This window comes from Dipodomys merriami, unplaced genomic scaffold (assembly GCF_024711535.1).
Source record: "Dipodomys merriami isolate MVZ:Mamm:240054 unplaced genomic scaffold, mDipMer1.0.p SCAF_19, whole genome shotgun sequence".
NCBI classification, from domain to species: Eukaryota; Metazoa; Chordata; class Mammalia; order Rodentia; family Heteromyidae; genus Dipodomys; species Dipodomys merriami.
Genome location: NW_027203270.1, coordinates 1,275,001 through 1,293,032, shown reverse-complemented (window position 1 = coordinate 1,293,032; position 18,032 = coordinate 1,275,001). Strand labels below are relative to the sequence as shown.

The following is an 18,032-nucleotide window of genomic DNA, read 5'->3' as shown; positions in this document are numbered from 1 at the left end:
AGAATTGTCTGATTACATTTTATTGATTGGATTTGTTCAGCTTTTTGTTTGTGTGGGTTTTTTTTGTTCACCATATATTCTGAATATTCTCTGTCAAATGCATACCTGGCAATGATTTCTTTTTTTTTAAACTACTCGTGCAATTTTTTTATTTTGTTTTTTGTTGTGAAAATACTGTATAGAGAGGTTACAGTTACATGGGCAAGATAATGAGTACAATTCTTATCAAGCATTGTTGCCTCCTCCTTTGTTTCTCCCTCCCATCCCTTCCCATCTCCCCCTTTCCCCGTTCACCCCAGCCAAAGTTGTAAAGTTCATTTTACAACATAACGATTTGTACATCTCATTGTTGCAGTGGGTCCACCTGTATCCTTATTTAAATGATTTGTTTTTTCCCTTCCCCTCCACAAATTGTACCAACATCAAATACAGTGAAAGCAGGGGATATATCGTGGGGGAGGGACATACAAAGCAACAAAGAAATCATCTTATAAATATGTTAGAAACAATCGCATGAAAGAAAAAAAAACATTTGAATACTTATCTTGGGGTTCATTTCACCTAACATCAACTTATGTGACCTTTTCTGCTTGTCTCAGACATATACTAGTTATTGCAAATAAGGGAAATCATGGGACCTATGTTTCCTTGGGCCTGGCTAACTACTTGTAGAAAACTAAAGCTATATCCTTATATATCACCCTGCACCAGAATCAACTCCAAATGGATCAAAGACCTCGGAGTCAAAGCAGACACTCTGAAAACATTATAGGATGGAATAGGAGAAACCCTAAGTCTCCTTGGCACAGGTCAAAATTTTCTTAATAGAGACCCCAGAAACACAACAAATTAAAGAAAGTTTGGACAAATGGGCTTGCATGAAATTGCAGAGCTTCTGCATGGCAAAGGACATAACTAGCAAGATCAATAGATAGACCATGGATTGGGAGAAGATCTTCACTAGCCATCCAATGGACAAAGTTCTCATGTCTAAAATATACCTGGAACTCAAAAAATCCCCCAACATCAAATCCTCAAAGAAATAACTGCCCAATTAATAAGTGGGCTAAAAACTTAAAAGAGAAACTTCTCTGAAGAGGAAAGAAGGATGGCCCGTAGATACATGAAGAAATGCTCAACCTCTCTAGCCATAAAAGAAATGCAAGGGCTGGGAAGGTGGCTCAGTGGTAGAGCTCTTGCCTTGCATGCATGAGTCTCTGGGTTCGATTCCTCAGCACCACATAAGCAAAAAGAAAAAAGCTGAAAGTGGTGCTGTGGCTCAAGTGGTAGAGCGCTAGCCTTGAGCTGAAGAGCTGAGGGACAGCGCCCAGGCCCAGAGTTCAGGCCCCACGACCAGACCCCCCCCCCAAAAAAAAAGGAATGGAAATCAAAACAACTTTGACATACCACCTCACCCAGTTAGAATGGCTATAATCAAGAACTCTAATAACAACAGATGCTGGAGGGGATGTGGCCAGAAGGGAACCCTACTACATTGTGTAAACTTGTTCAACCACTTTGGAAAGTAGTATGGAGGTTCCTCAAAAGACTCCACATAGAGTTTCCCTATAACCCAGCAATCCCACTTTTGGACATTTACCCAAATGATCACAAACAAGACCATACTAAAGCTACCAGCACAACTGTTTATTGCAGCATTATTTACCATAGCTAAGATATGGAAGCAACCCAGATGCCCCTCAGTAGATGAATGGATCAGGAAAATGTGGTATATATACACATGGAATTCTATGCTTCCATCAGAAAGAATGACATTGCCCGATTTGTTAGGAAATGGAAAGACCTGGCAATGATTTCAGTCCTGTTTTCTAGACTGTCTCTTCATTCTGGTATTTTCTCTTTTTTTGTACATTTTTTATTGTAAAAATACTGTACAGAGGGGTTACAGTTATATGCACAAGGTAATGAGTACATTTCCTATCCAGCATTGTTGCCTCCTCCTTTGTTTTTCCCCTACCATCCCTTCCCTCCCCACCTCCACAACCACTCCCCACCCTCCCCCCCCCAAGTTGTAAATTTTGTTTTCAACCTAGTGTCTTGTTCATCTCATTGTTACAATGGGTCAACCTGTATCCCTATTTAAGCCTTTTGTTTTTTTTCCCCTTCCCCTCTCCGAATTAGAGAAGTGTATATACAAGGTGTAGGGCACAAACATCAAATACAGTGAAAATAAGGCTTATACCATGGGGGAGGAACATACAAAGAAACAAAAAAATCATGCAACATTATAAATACGTTAGAAACAATTTCAAGAAAGAAAAAATATTTGTGTCCCTATCTTGGAGTTCATTTCACTTAACATCATCTTATATGGTCATATGTACATAGCTTTTGACCTTTTCTGCTTGTCCTAAACATGTACTAGTTATTACAAATAAGAGAAACCATAGGACCTATGTTTCCTTGGGCCTGGCTTACTTCACTTAATATAATTTTTCCAAGACTTTCCATTTCCTCACAAATGGGGCAATGTCATTCTTTCTAATGGAGACATAGAATTCCATTGTATAATCTGGTATTTTCTTGCTGTGCAGAAACTTTTTGATTTGATGTAGTCCCATCTGTCCATTCTTGTTCTAATTTTCTTTTTGTAGCTATGAGAGTGGTATCTAGAAAGTTCTTCCCTATGCCTAGATCATCAAGTATTTCCCTCAAAGAGTTTCAAAGTTTCAGGACATAAATTAAGGTCTTTGAGCCATATTGAATTGATTTCTGTACAAGTGAGAGATATGGATCTATTTCAGTCTTCTGTAAATAGATATGCAGTTTTCCAAACACAATTTGTTAAAGAAGCTGCTTTATCTGCAATATATATATTTATCTGCAATATATATATAATATACTATATATATATATATATATTGTAAAATTCAGATGGCTATAACACCATAGATTTATATCTGGGTCTTTTATTCTGTTCCACTAGTTGTCAAGTCTGTTTTGGGGCTATTTATTTTGTTTGTGTTTTTTTGTTGTTTTGTTTTGTTTTACTATGGCTCAGTAGTATACTTATAATATCTGCAACTGTGATGCTTCCAGTACTGCTCTTTTGCTCAGAAGAGATGTTGATTGATTTTATCATTGATTTTTTTATGCATTAGCTGAGATGATTTTTACAATTATTCTCTTTTATTCTGTTAATAAAAATACTGACTTCTCATGGGCACTTCTAAACAAACCAACTTGGTCCTATTGTCTTTTAAAATATTAGGAAATTTGATTTGCTAATTTTAAAGGATACTTTTATGAAGGACATTGAGTTCTTTTATTATAGTGTCTTTAACTTCATGATTATGCTAGTCCTTGGTTTTTGAGTAAAATTCTGCTAACATCTTTTTGTGGGGAGCAAATTTGCCATGAATCATAATCCTCCTAAATTTGCTCTTCAAGTAGCTGGGACTACATGTGTGCACTATCACACAAAGCTCCAAGGTGATTTTTAAAGTGTAGGTAGACTTGAGGTAGAGAGGAAGAGAATTTGAAGAGCTAAAAACTCAAGTGAACACATAAATTAGGAGATGACAAGTCACAATTTTGGTGGCTGCAGGGTTCATGGAAGAGAATAGTAGTAAAGATAAATTTAGGGATCTGAAGACATGTAGATTAAAATTAAACTAGTGGACTGAAAGACAGAAGGTTGTATAATAGGGAACTGAGGGGTATAGACATAGGAAGATATGGGAGTAAGGGAAGAAAAAGTTAGCTTGGCCCTTGAATTCCCTGAGTCTCAAACTGTCTCGCCATGCAAAGATGCTAACCAAACATCAAGTAAGATTATGCTAGCCCTCTTTTAGTGCTGAGGATTGAAGCTAGGGCCTGCTGACTGATTAGCATGTAATCTACCATTAAGCAACATTTCCAGGCCCTCCATTATCTTTATAAAATAAGTAAGGAAGTATTTCTTCCTCTGTTTTCTGAAATAGTTTGTGGGAGATTGTTCTCTCACTTTACATGCTTGAGAAAATTCACCAGGGGATGTTTCCAGAGAGGGACATTGTTTTTTTTGGGGGGGGGGGTATTTGGTGATGATTTCTTTGGTAGATAAAAGGCAATCTGGGAGATTTTTGCTTATCACCTGTATCTACTTTTCAAGTTGCTTTTTTCAACAGATTTGTTCATTTTCTCTATGTCATAAAGCTTATTGGAAAATGTAATTATTTATTATCATTATATGTCTATGTTATTTGTAGAGATATTTCTTTCACTCCTAATATCAGTAACTTGTGTCTTTCTTTTTTCTTGACTTTTGTTAGAGTTTTTTTTAATTTTTTAAAAATTTTGTTAATCTTTTTTCAAATCTTGACTTTGCTGGTTTTCTAATTGTGATTTCTTCTAATTTATTGATTCCTGCTTTTAAAAAAATTATAGTTAATTTAGGTCAACTGCTTAAGTTTGTAACCCAAACTTAAAGTGGTTTTGCCCCTTCATTTTAACCACAGGAAATTGATGATAGGAAGTTCTCATTGGCAGTTCTTTAGTTTCAAGCTACAGAGTTGATCTGATCTATTTTCACAATTCTGGGTATTGTCTCTCACATTTCTTCTGTACCTCTGTGGTTATCTTGAAATATGTTGTTTAATTTCCCTATATTTTGAACTTCTCTATAGATTTGAATGGAATTGGTATTTACTTTAACTTCATGTGCTCAGAGAAGATTCTTAAGATTTCAATCTTTTAGAATTAACTGAAACTTTCCCCATAATCTATAACATGGTCTATCTTATTGAACATGTCTTGGGTACTTGTCAATAATGTTTATTATGTTGTTGAGTATAGTTTCTTATACATATGAATTGGTTCAGAGCAGTGTTGATAGTCCTTTATAATCTATTGGATGCTTTCTGAATTTTTTGTCTATTTGTTCAAAATTATCTTCTAATTGATGAAACTAGAGTAGTAAAATCTCCATTACGATTGTGTATTTGTCTATTTAATTTTAGTTCTATTAGACTTTTTAATCATATGTTTGATGTTCTGGTAATAGATACAGATAAGCTGGGCAAGTGGTTCATGCCTATAATCTTAATTATTCAGGAGGTTAAGACCTGAAAGATTGAGGTTTGAAGCCAGCCCTAGCAGAAAAATCTACAAGAATCCATCTTCAATTAACCAGAAAAAAGCTGAATGAGAAGCATGGCTCAAGTGATAAGAGTGTTAGTTAGCATGAAAGCTGAGCACAGCTAGACTCGAATTCAAGCCCAAATATTGGCACACAAAAAATTAGATATAAACACATTTACAACTATTATAATTTCTGATGAATTGACTCTAACATGATTATGAATTTTATTTATAACTTTTCTCTCCTGATTGAATATTCCTACATTTTACATTGTCCATCTCACCCTCTATTTTACATTCAATCAATTGGCTTCTTTATATTCAAATTTCTTCTCTTTATAATCTATAGATAGGTTTTTTCAGCCTAATAACTGTCTTTTAATTAGAATACTTAGACTATTATATTTTATGTAACTATCAGCATGATGAGATTGAGTCTACAGTTTTGCTGCTTGTTTCTATATTTGCTTCATGTCTGTGTTGTTACCTTGATCTCCTATATATTCTCCTTTTTGGTAATTGTGGATTTCTTAATATCACATCTTAATTTCTCAGCTGGCATTTCAGCTCTGCTTTGTTGTAGGAAGTTTCAGTTTAGTATTTTCTTATAACATGTAGGTAACTTGCAATGGGATAGTTCTATTTAGCCCCTCACCTGATTAGGGTGAGGCCTTTTGTACTATTGTGTGATATACTCATATATTAAACATAATATTATATTAAAAACCACAATTATTTTTGTATTAAAGTTTAAGACAGTATCAGTTGTGGTCTGTGTTTACCCCCATATCACTAATTTCAGACTTGCTTTTCTCTAAATATTTTCTAAGAAATTTCTGGACTGTTTCTTGATGTTCAAGCCTGCTGATCTAAAAGTGTCCCTATTTTCCCTTTGTTCCTGATGGATAGTTTCATTAGGTACAGAATTCCAGGAAGTTCTGTTTGTTGTGCATACATTGTTTCAATCTTCCTCCCTACAAACCAGGTAAATTGTGTCTTCTTTTCCCCTGTGTATAATGTATTGCTTTCCTCTAAAATTGTTTTAACTAGAATATTAATTTTAAAGTTCTATTTCCCCAAGCTTGGCTATGGTATGCCTTTGTGTTCATCCTGTTTGGAGTTTGTCAAGATTTTGGATTTGTTTTTCATTAAATTTAGGGATCTGTGTGTATTTACTTATTTTTATAATAAATGTTCTTATCTGCTAAGTCGACAAATCTATTTCCTGAATCTGCTTTTGTGTTGGAGCACAAGTTTGTCACATAAGTCTGTTATTTAGTACTGATGCAAACAGATAAGCCTACGTTGGCACCTGCAGCTGCATCACCACTGTATTGTGAGTTATCAGACAATAAGCTTCGAGTCATTAAAAAAAAAACAGATCTACTTAGGAAGGAAAGGTGTTGGTGATGTACCTCAAAAACGTGAGAGTCATGTCACTTCAATACAGGATCATGAGATCATTTAAATCCAGGGTGACGTATAATGTGGTTATGTCTTCTGAAAGGATAAGTGTGAATCATCCAGGAAATTTACTTCTGCACATTGGTTCCTGCCTTCTGTCAAGATAGCAGGTCATTGAAAGCTGTCATAAAAAGTCTTAAGTATAAAAGTGATGGAAAGTAAACGAATGTCTATACTTACCATCACTGAGCCTTGAAGTCCAAAACTTGTTACCCTGGTGATTCTGGGGGTTCTCCAGGTCCGGGGCTGTTTTGGGGTAAAGAGAATAAGAGAGAGGTAGAGAGAGTGGTGCAGGAGACAGAGAGTCTGATAGACATACATGGAGAGAGAGAGAGACATTTTTAATGTGTACATGTTTTCTAAATTACTCAGTATGATGGTCTTTTAGTTAATATCAAATGCCAACCATACAAAACATTCCAGCCCATTTCTAAGGATTATTGGGGAAATTCTTGGTGTGTTTGAACCATAAAATTCTTATAAACTCTGAATCATAATGTCTCTACTCTTAGTCTTCCTTACACAGCCTGCCCTGCCTTTGGCGCCAATGTACACATTAGTCAGCGTTGACAAAGCAAACACAACTGCATCCTTCAGCAGCTGGAAGTGAGAAGGCAGCCTGACCATATCTTCCTTCCTCAGGGACAGAAGAAGCCCCCATCTCTTTCTCATGGAACTAAGTTTGCATTCTTTTCCATCAGAGGTTATATATACTATTCAGAATGGATTACAAGGATATGTAATATGGCAATTTTCTCATAGGAGGACTTTTTTATCCATGTGTGTGTCATTCCCATTAATGACGATCATGCCAGTCCTTCTATGCTACTAAACATGGTTTATATCCTTTCCTCTTTCTCTTACAGGAAAACCTGGGTCTTTTTTCAGCAGATCCAGCTTCCAGCACCTGGAAGACATATGTTAACTATATCGATGACATGTTGCTTGATGGATTCTTTCTTGCCATTGAGTGCTCCCTCAAGTACTTGCTGGAAAACACCGGTATCTACTGACTTATGGGTCTGGGTTATTATTGAGAATAAGCATCAGTAGCATTTGCTATGTTAAAATGAAGTAGAGTTAAGTATTCTGTTATTTTCCCCAGTGCTGTGGTGAAAAGTACACAGTAAATTAGGAAAGGGCTTGAGCTTCTAAATAGTTCAAAGGAAAAAAAAAAAGATTTCTTACTCTTTACAAATTTGTTGCAACCACCTCCCCCCCCCCAAAAAAGCAAAAGGCTCTAAGATCATAAAACCTCTAGCAAAGGAAAAAAACAGAAAGTGAATTCCATCAAAGTCTAGGTTTGTTGTGGGGAAACACAGTTGGTCAGAGCGCCTTCCTCCACAGGACCCGCGGCACAATGGGAGGGGCCTTCTGTGCCTGCCAGATCCACATGCTTTCTGAAGACTCTCCAGAACACCAAGGAATGGTGGGAGCCAGGTTGAGGGAAAAAACAGAAGGGATTTTGTTTTGTTTTATATGTGAAAGAGCCAGGCAAGAAGCAATTTTCAGAAGGCAAATGAGTAATAAGAAGATAATGAACATTCTTTGAAGCTACTAAACAAAAAGCAAAAAGGCTTTGAATGGGTGGTGGATAAACTGGGTTAACACATAAAGTGAAAGGTCTCAGAGGGGCTAGCTTTGGCTAGCACAGATAAGGTTGAAAGAGCAAAGAGTTCATGTCTAAAAGTTAAACTTGTACATTCTAGAAATGTCTGACAAGGGTCATGTTAAAGGATAAATCAAAATGCAGAGGTGGCTCCTTGGTTGTTTTTATTTGTTTCTCTGTGGTATTTTTTTCATTTTGTATTGGTCCTGTGGCTTGAACTCAGGTCCTGGGGGCTGTTCCCTAAGCTTTGTTTTTCTCAAGGCTAATGCTCTATCATTTGAACCACAGCTCCACTTCCATCTTTTTGGTAGTTTATTGCAGATAAGAATCTCATGGACTTTCCTGCCTGGACTGGCTTTGAACTGCAATTCTCAGATCTCAGCCTCCTGAGTAGCTAGGATTATAGATGTGAGCCACCAGTGCCCAGCCAGAAGTGAATATTTTTGAAACCAAAGGTTGAAAGTGAGATACTCATGTTGCCCACTCCACCAAGAAATGTTCTTCCTCCTCTTGTCTCCTAATAAGTCTTACTTCTGCCAAGATTGTGGAGCCAAGACTATTACTCTGTGTGAAATTATGTTCACATTTTACCCAATGCACTGATTGGGATCTCATGCTAGCTCATGGGGCAAAAGGCTCATAGACTCAAAATACTCTTTAAAATCTTCCAGGTCTTAGAAACCACATGCAAGCATTACCGATTAATTCTTAAGAATATAAAGTATAGTAATACACAACATATCATGAGCACAAAAATCCAAAATGATTGTAGGTTTAGTTTCTGAGCCCCAGAAGTTTTGGATTTTAGATCCTTTTGTATTTAGGATTTTTGGATTTAGGGATGTTCAACTACCAAAGTCAGTGCAAACATTCCAAAATCTTAACACTTTTATTCCTAACCAGATAAGTATTTCAGCTTGTATAAAAGCTAACATTACAGGGTTTTTGTGTTTGTTTGGGGGTTTAGGGATTGTTTTCTGGTGCTGGGAATTGAACCCTTGATCTTGTGTATGGTAAGCAGGTACTCTACCAGTGAACTACATCCTCAGCTGTGTGTATGTGTGCATGTTCATACTCTTCTATGGAACTAGTACAATTACTATGTGGTTAGTAACCCTATCTTTCCTTAAGTTAAATGTTCATTTGATGGGACTTTCCTCAGTCCCATAATACTACGTCATCATTTAGTTTTGAAGACAAAGTCATAATTTTATATAACTTTGAGGATCCTTCAGCTTTTTTTTAAAACTAGAGTGAAGGTTAAACTGTGATAACATTGTCTCTCATCAACACTGTGGCTTAAAGGACAAACTCTATCCCTTCCTCTCTAGTAATAGTTCTAGGTCAGCATTATCATTTTGTGTTATGCGTCTTCCATCCTGTGGTGTCTGCATTCTGTGGTCATGGCTATGTCAGATCTGGTTTGTAGGAGGGGAAAATGAATAGAGAAGATCCACTTACTGTCTCAAGGGGCCCAGATGGTAAATGATACACTCATTTCTTCCCAGTTACCACATGAGGGAATTATATTGCTAAACCTAACTATACATGGACTGGGAAATTTGGTCATAAATCCAGCAAGCGCTCTATTTCTCAGAAATAAGAGGCCAGTGGTTCTCAATGAAAGTTTTTTCTGCCTATGGTATCCAACACATAATAGTCTCTTAAATATTTGTGCAATCCAAAAACAAAGTAAGTGAAAATAAATGGCTAATGGTCAAAGATTATATCTTACACTTGGAACATGGTGCCTCGTATTGTATTTTGATTTAAATTTAGCAAGACGACATGGTCTAGCAAGTAATCAGGAACTTGTGAATTATTTATACTGTTTTTTAAATTTTTTATCACAAGACTACAGAATTAAAATAAGTTCTGTGCTTTTAGAAAAGGAGCCACAAGGATAGGATCACACCTTGTCTCTGTTATGCCTACGCAAATGAGGAAAGGCATCCTCCCATCCACCTAGCTGCTGCTAGTGGAATTGCATACCTAGCCTGTGAAGATACTGGCTACTTTGGCAATTCGTGGGCGGCGGGGGAAGGTCCTCATGGGGAGTGATCTTCAGGCCTGGGTGCCTAGCTCTTTTGTTCAAGGCTAGCTTTCTACCACTGTGCTACAGTGCCACTTCCAGTTTTCTGGTGGTTAATTGGAGATAAGAGTCTCACACACTTCCAGGGCTGGCTTTGAACTGCAATCCTTAGATCTCAGCCTCCTGAGAAGCTAGGTTTACAGGCTTAAGCTACCAGTGCCTAGATATTATATATATATATATATATATATATATATATATATATATATTTGCAAAACACTTCCTTTTTCTACACTTTAAAAATTGCCTTTAAGTAGTTATATCAAGGTGTTGTTACATTTAACAAAGCAGTTTATAAATACAATGAATCTTGATCAATGTCATCCCTTTCATCATTCTCACTCATCCTTCCCCTACCCATGTTTTCTCTCATTCTTCTTAATTTTGTAGAATATACTTTGAATTCTTGACTGCATTCTTCCCATTTACTGGTATTCTGTTGAAATTTGATTTTCCCTTCCTAAGGCATTACATGATTTGAGTTCTTTCTTAAATCTACAATATTTCAGTTAATACATTTATATACACTTGCATACACTTGCATAACAAGTATATATTTACTTGTAAGCTTATAAGCTAAATGTAGCTTCCACATATAAGGGAAGACATGCTTCTAAGACACTGTTTTTTAATTCATCTTTTCCTAGTGTTGATGGCTCATGCTTATAATCGTAGCTACTCAGGAGGCTGAGATTTGAGGATTGCAATTCAAAACCAGCCAAGGCAGGAAATTGTGTAAGCCTATTATCGCCAAATAATCACCAAAAAGCTGGAAGTAGCATTGTGGCTCAAGTGGTAGAGCACTAATCTTGAGCTGAAAAGCTCAGGGACAGCACCCAGGTCCAGAGTTCAAGCCCCAGGACCAATCCCAATCCTACACACACACACACACACACACACACACACACACACACACACACACACACACACACACACACACACACACACACACACACACACACACACACACACACACACACACACACACACACACACACACACACACACACACACACACACACACACACACAGAAACCTACTTTTTCTCAAAAATAATCAGCAATTTCCAGGAGGTACTTAATGTGGAAAAAAACTGGTTTGGAGTGATTGGTCACTGGGGTATGCTCCTTGAGGACAAAGGAAGTCTTGAACAAGGACTGCTTTACCTGTGAACTTGGGACAGGGCTCAAGTGGTACAATGCCTGCTTTTCAGGTTCAAAGACCCTGAGTTTAAACTCAAGTACCACCAAAACAGTTCTTTTGCTAATAAATACTACAAAGCTGTCCTCTCACCTTTTTTTGGCAAAATTAACATGTTCATTTTCCTATACCCTAAAGAAATGCTCTGGACATTTCAAAAATGGTACCCTACTTTGCCCATTTCCCTCATTGGTCATTTTGTTGATTTACTGTCTTTGTTTTTCAGAGTGTAAGGCCAGACTCACCCCAATATTTGAAATACAACTCAGCCTTGTCTCCTCAGAGTTAATTTTCTATCCATCTCTGGAGTCTGGGGTAAAAGGAGGCTTCTATGACATTGTGGAGGGTCTGGTTGTCAGCATTTTTGGAATGTCATCTCTGATACCACGGCTTTCTTCACACAACGGCTCTTCTCATTATCAGGTACTGGCTGCCCCACCATCTACCCTCCAACCACATTGAAACATGCTTCCTAGCACTGGAGTAACCTGCCTGCTGTATGTCTCCTTTGCCCAGGATGACCTGGAGAATATGACTGCGTTGGCTGGCATGCGGAACATGCTCATGGAAAGGGTGAAGAGCATGATGACGCTCTGCTGTAACTATCGTAACAACTTCAGCCAGTATTCCTACCTCTACGTAGAGGACAGGAAGGAGATTCTAGGCCAGTTTCTGTTGTACGGACATGTCCTGACCCCTGAAGAAATAGAAGCCCATGCAGAAGATGGCATCCCTGAGAACCCACCCCTCCTCCAGCACTTCAAAGCGCAGATTGACTCCTACGAGAAGCTCTATGAAGAGGTGTGCAGCCTGGAGCCCATCAAGGTGTTGGACAGCTGGATGAAAATTGATGTGCGACCCTTGAAGGCATCTCTGCTGAACGTCATTAAGAGATGGAGCCTCATGTTCAAACAGCATCTCGTTGACTATGTCACTAACAGGTAACATGGCTGTCCTAGCTTTCTTTCAGCATCCCAGGCTGTCTAAGACTACTCCTCTTTTCCCCCTACCCCCACCCCAGGTTCATTGGTTAATGAAAGTTAAACCAACTGATGGAGATTCCAGAGTTTCGTAAAATCACAATAACTTCCATCCTGCCCTTTCTTTTATTCACCAGATAATGACCTCTGTTTTATTTTCCACCTGGTGCCCAATGCATGAAAGGCACCCAGTAAGTGGTAAATAATGTAAGAAGCAATAATCACAGATCCAACCTCCTTTTACCTTTCTAACTGTGAAATCTCTTTAAGCCTTGGAAACAGAAGGAGTCTAATAGGGCTCTTAGATTTTATTTCTTACCACTTACTCCCTGCTTTAGAGGATCCAGCTGTGCACCCCAGCTCCCATGTGCCTTCCTAGGCCATTCTAGCCATGCTTCAGTTGGGATATGAACTTCTATCTGACCCCCAGATCCAAACTACTCAGCCCAGCACTGTGCTTTCTAATACAGAGCACTGTCCTCTGAATGAATGATCAAAGGTCAGCTGTCCCCTAATCACTGCACCTTAGCCTTGTCGCCAGAGATTTGTCTCAGGCAGAATCTCAACCTTTAAGTCTACCTCAAATTCAGGGAGAAGGGGAGCAGAAATACAACAATAGCCTATTATGTGACCAATAGCATGGCAGGAAGGAATTATTCCTTTCTTTGATTTAGTGCTAATCTTGCTCAATGCCCTACTTTGTGGTGAGCAAAAGGGAAATGGTAAAATTGAGAGTCTCAACAACAAAAAACCAAATGACTTTGGAAAGTCGGTGCTCTACCAATGTAGAAAACGCCAGGAAAGTATCATGGACATTATTTCAATATGGCTTCCCAGCCTGACGCCAGTGATTAATGCCTATAATTCTCAAGAGGCTGAGATGTGGAGGACTTCCCAGGCATAAAAGTTCTCTAGCCTTCATCTCTAAAGCAACCATCTACAAAGCAGGATTGAAGGCATAGCTCAATCACAAGGCCCTGTGTTCAAACCCCAGTACTGCCCAAAAATAATAACTAAGAGCTTTCTGTATTTCAGAAAGGCTTCTGCCCTTTAAGAAACTCAGAGACAAGATGGGATGTGCTGTGGGCACTAAGGGAGTGATAGATGAACTATGGCTATTGAAGCATTTTTGGAGAAACAGCTGCTCTGTGGTCCTCCATTGGTAGATCTGTCATCCAAAGCCATAGGGCATGGTTTGAAATGTATCTTTTGTTATTTTTGTGTGTGTGATTTACCACTGATTTTGTCTCCAGTGATGATCTTTTTTTATTTTTTATTGTGAAAATACTGTACAGAGGGGTTACAATTACATGGGCAAGATAATGAGTACATTTCTTATCAAGCATTGTAGCCTCCTCCTTTGTTTCCCCTTCCCATCCCTTCCCATCCTCCCCCTGCCCCCCCCACCGAATCCTCTGATTCTTTTGTTATTATTTAGATAATGGCAAGGCTGCTACACTGGGCACTGGCTGCCATCAATGTTCTTACAGTTCTCAAACACATAAAAGGTCACACTAGGATACACTTATGTCCCTGGGCAGGGAAAAGAGGGTCTTTATCATGGTTTCTATGGCAAGGAATCGGTGAGGAAGTGAAAGCTGGCTTGGGATTGGTAGATTTGAATCATTTTGGTGGGCTCTAGAGCACAAAGATTGTCCCTTGTCTGGCATCTGGCCCTGAGTTGATAGGGACAGAACAGTGGTCCACTGTGTGAGAACAAGATATAGGAGGTGGCTGGGCTCTGGATTGGTTGGTTTGCACATGAAAGGTATACTCGAAGGTCAGTCATGGCCACCTCAAAGACTGGCTAGGTCTCTGTGTGTACAGTCCCTTTGGCATCTATGAGACCCCTCCTCCCCCAGATGGGAAAGGATCAAAAACTCTTGGTGGAGCTGGGCACCAGTGATTCATGCCTATAATACTCTCTATTCTGGATGCTGAAATCTGAGGATTACAGTTCAAAACCAGGCTGGGCAGGAAAGTTTGTGAGACTTTTTATTTCCAATTAACCAGCAACAAGCTGGATTTGGAACACTAGCCTTGGACAAAAGAAGACAAGGGACAGTGACCATGCCCAGAGCTCAAACTCTAGTACTGGCCCATACATTCTTACAAAAACAAAAACAGTTGGTAGATGCAAGGCATGCGACAGCAGATACTATAGCTGTCTACCAGGTAAGACTTCCAAGGGTATGACAGTTGGTTTGACAGGAATAAACACATGTCAGAACAGATAAATAGCTAAAGTCCTTTCTTTTGAACCTTAGTTTCCACATCACTAAGAAAAGAGAGTACAATTAGATTCTGGTTGGTTGGTTGGTTGGTACTGGTATTGAACTCAGGGTTTTGTGCTTGCTAAGTAGGCACTCCATCCCTTGAGCCAGGCCTGTAGCCCTCGATGGATTCTTATAAGAACCTTGCAGCTTGAACATTGAATCAGTGGCTCCATTAACTGGCTACTTTGCTGTATTTCAGGAGAGTGTTTGATTGTTTACTGGAACATCAGGTAAAAATAGAAATAGGATGAAAAATGAAAAACATGTACTGCTGAGTATCTGTTGCAAGGTCCACAATGATGTGATTTCTACCTTCACTTAGTAGTCAGAATGAACCCTGTCTTGACTTACATCTTACCTACTTCACCTGCCAGAAATTCAGCATTCTTTATCGCCTATCCTTTCTTCTCCATTAAGCTCCTACTGCCCCAATCTGACTCAGCCCCCATCTCTTCCTTACACACTCAAAGGCCTTCCAGGTCTCCCTGTGCATTTCGCTAGACCCAGGGTCTTTCATCAGCAAATTCCTACCATTTTATCTTTTTCTGATAGTGTTTTGCTCTAATTGGAACCTGGCTCTCCTCCAAGGATCCAGCTATACCTCCAGCCCTCCCAAGTGGAAGCTGATTCTTCTGTGTCCCTCTGGCTACCAGATGTAGGGTGGGGAAGGTACCTTTGCTCTTCGATGCTGCTCCAAGACCATTTCACTGCCATTCTTCCTCAAAATCCTCAGGGCTACTACTACTGGCGCAGTATCAACCACTACGTGGTCATTGCTATAGCTACCTACCAAGCTCTTAGTCATCCCTTGTCATCATAGGGCTTCTCAGCTACCCCCTGATTGCCTCCACTGACTTAACATTGCCACAGCATCTCCATCACACCTGCCATGTGTAGCTCACCTCTTCCCTCCAATGCCCCTTTGCTCTGCACTGTAATTGCTACTTCAGTGGAGGAGAGAGATGAGAAAGTAATTACTCTCCATCCAGAAGCTCCAGTATAAGCATTCCATTACTTAACCACACCTGGTGTCTTTCCACCTCACTTACTTGGCAGCCCTGCCATGCAGAATTCTTCAGACCCATCAGGATTTCCATCCCATTGACTCCTCACCTTTGAGTGTCTGTTTGCTAGCTCCCTGTTCCTTCCCATTCCTACCTTGCAAACCCCTGACTCTGGCTAAACTCAATGCTCCCTTTCTGTCTCTGATTAATTCATCTCTGCTGAAGCAGAAGAAAACCACTTTTCTGACCAAGCTCACATTCAATTTATGAACACAAATTTTAAATAGGCCCTCTACTCTTTCCCCAAAAGTTTTCCAGTCTCTTAGACTCTCAAATCCTCATTCTGTTCAGACTTCAAACATTCCACCTGCCCTAATACTCTTACTTTTTCTTCACTGAAAAACTAGACATATTCACTATGTAACTAACCCACAAGTTCATCAACAAGTCTGTCAAACTACATGCATATGAAGCTATATACCCAATTTCCACACCTGTGACAATGGATGGATAAGCTGTCTCTGCTTTTAGAAGTCCAACTCTCTTATCTACTCAGGGATGTACAACCTCCTTGCTAAGGTTTGGGTATGACTGGAGTATGCCCCTAAAGATTCATGTGTGCAAGTTTGGGAGGGTTATGGAATCATAACCAGGCAAATACTTGGCATTGCTCTGAATACATAATAAAGTGCCTCATCTTTTTATGTCTTTAGGGAATGTATTTCCTTTTCTGTTCCCATTCATATCAGTCACTCAATTTTCTATTGAGCTTTATTTTTCCCATTTTTTGATACTCAGGAGTCATGTATTCTTTATCTGATCCTTTGCCAGTTAGATTTATTTTAACTACCCAATCATCTCCCATTTTGTGGTCTGCCTTGGCCCCACTCCTCTTGTGGTGGATGGTCCTCTGTATTCACAATTGATTTGGCTGCTGGAGATTCAACCAACCACAGATCAAAAATGCATTTTTAAAAATTGTGTCTGCACTGAACCTGGGTAGACCTTTTCCTTGTCATTATTCACTAAACATACCAGTACAACAACTATCTACATGAATTAGATAATAAATAATTTATAGAAATGATTTGAAGTATATGGGAAGGTGGCTGAGGGTTTATGCAAATACTATTTTAAACAAGGTTGTAACATTTGTGGATTTAGGTATCTATAGAACCAATCTCTCCCATAGATAGTTAGGGATGGTGGTACTTTGATGAATAATGCTTAATTTAAGGTAGCCAAGGGTATCCATTTTTCCCTATGTATTGTTAAATAATTTTTCCCAAGATCCTAATGACTTTCCCCTATATTCTCTTATAAATGTTTTAAAATACTCTTTTACCCCAAGTAGTCCCTTGTCTATTGTTAGATGAACATGAAAAAAAATCCTACTTCTCTAGTTTTGTAATAAACCTTGATACCTTGTAGAGCAAATTCCTACTCTGTTCATTGTCATTAAAAATATCTTGAGGGGGTCTGGGAAGGTGGCTCAGTGGTAGAGTGCTTGCCTTGCATGCATGAGGCCCTCAGTTTGAATCCTAGGCACCACATAAGCAGAAAAAGCCGGAAGTAGGGCTGAGGCTCAGGTGGTAGAGCGCTGGTCTACAGCTGAAGAGCTGGGGGATAGGGCCCAGGCCCAGAGTTCAGGCCCCACAACCGACAAAAAAAATAAAAATAAAAATTAAAAATAAAAATATCTTGAGGGGCTGGGAATGTGGCTTAGGGGTAGTGTGCTTGCCTAGTATGCACAAAGCCCTGGGTTCGATTCCTCAGCACCACATAAAAAGAAAAGGCTGGAAGTGGTGCTGTGGCTCAAGTGGTAGAGTGATAGCCTTGAGCAAGAAGAAGCTCAGGGACAGGGCTCAGGCCCTGAGTTAAAGTCCCAGGACTGGCAAAAAAAAAAAAAAAAAAAACAACCTTGAAAATAACATCAAGAATATCTCGAAAAACTGCCAGACATTGATGGCTCATCCCTGTAAGCCTAGCTACAACCTGAGTAGCTAAGATCTGAGGATCAAGATTTGAAGCCATCTGGAGCAGGAAAGTCCTTAAGACTCTTCTCTCTAATTAATAACCAGAAATGGCACTGTGGCTCAAGTGGCAAGTGCTAGCCTTGAGCCAAAAAGCTCAGGAACAATGCCCAGGCCCTGAGTTCAAGCTCTATGACAATGACCAGTACACACACACACACACACACACACACACACACACACACAGATTGTCTTGACAATTATTGACCATTTGTTTTTAATATACATTTTATTCATCATTTAGAAGGAAAAGTCCTTTGAGTTTTTTGGTTACATTTGCTCACTAACTACA

The 18,032-nt window shown here is 39.1% G+C and overlaps 1 protein-coding gene across 3 annotated transcripts in view; it reads left to right on the top strand.

The window, feature by feature from the left end:
- Dnah9 (dynein axonemal heavy chain 9) overlaps positions 1-18,032 on the top strand; it is a 343,799-nt gene that overhangs the window by 60,737 nt on the left and 265,030 nt on the right. For all 3 annotated transcript variants that reach the window (XM_070026946.1, XM_070026945.1, XM_070026947.1), the window contains 3 exons: positions 7,413-7,548; positions 11,674-11,870; positions 11,964-12,388. In XM_070026946.1, the coding sequence (XP_069883047.1) occupies positions 7,413-7,548; positions 11,674-11,870; positions 11,964-12,388 (758 nt within the window). The remainder of the gene's footprint in view (positions 1-7,412; positions 7,549-11,673; positions 11,871-11,963; positions 12,389-18,032) is intronic.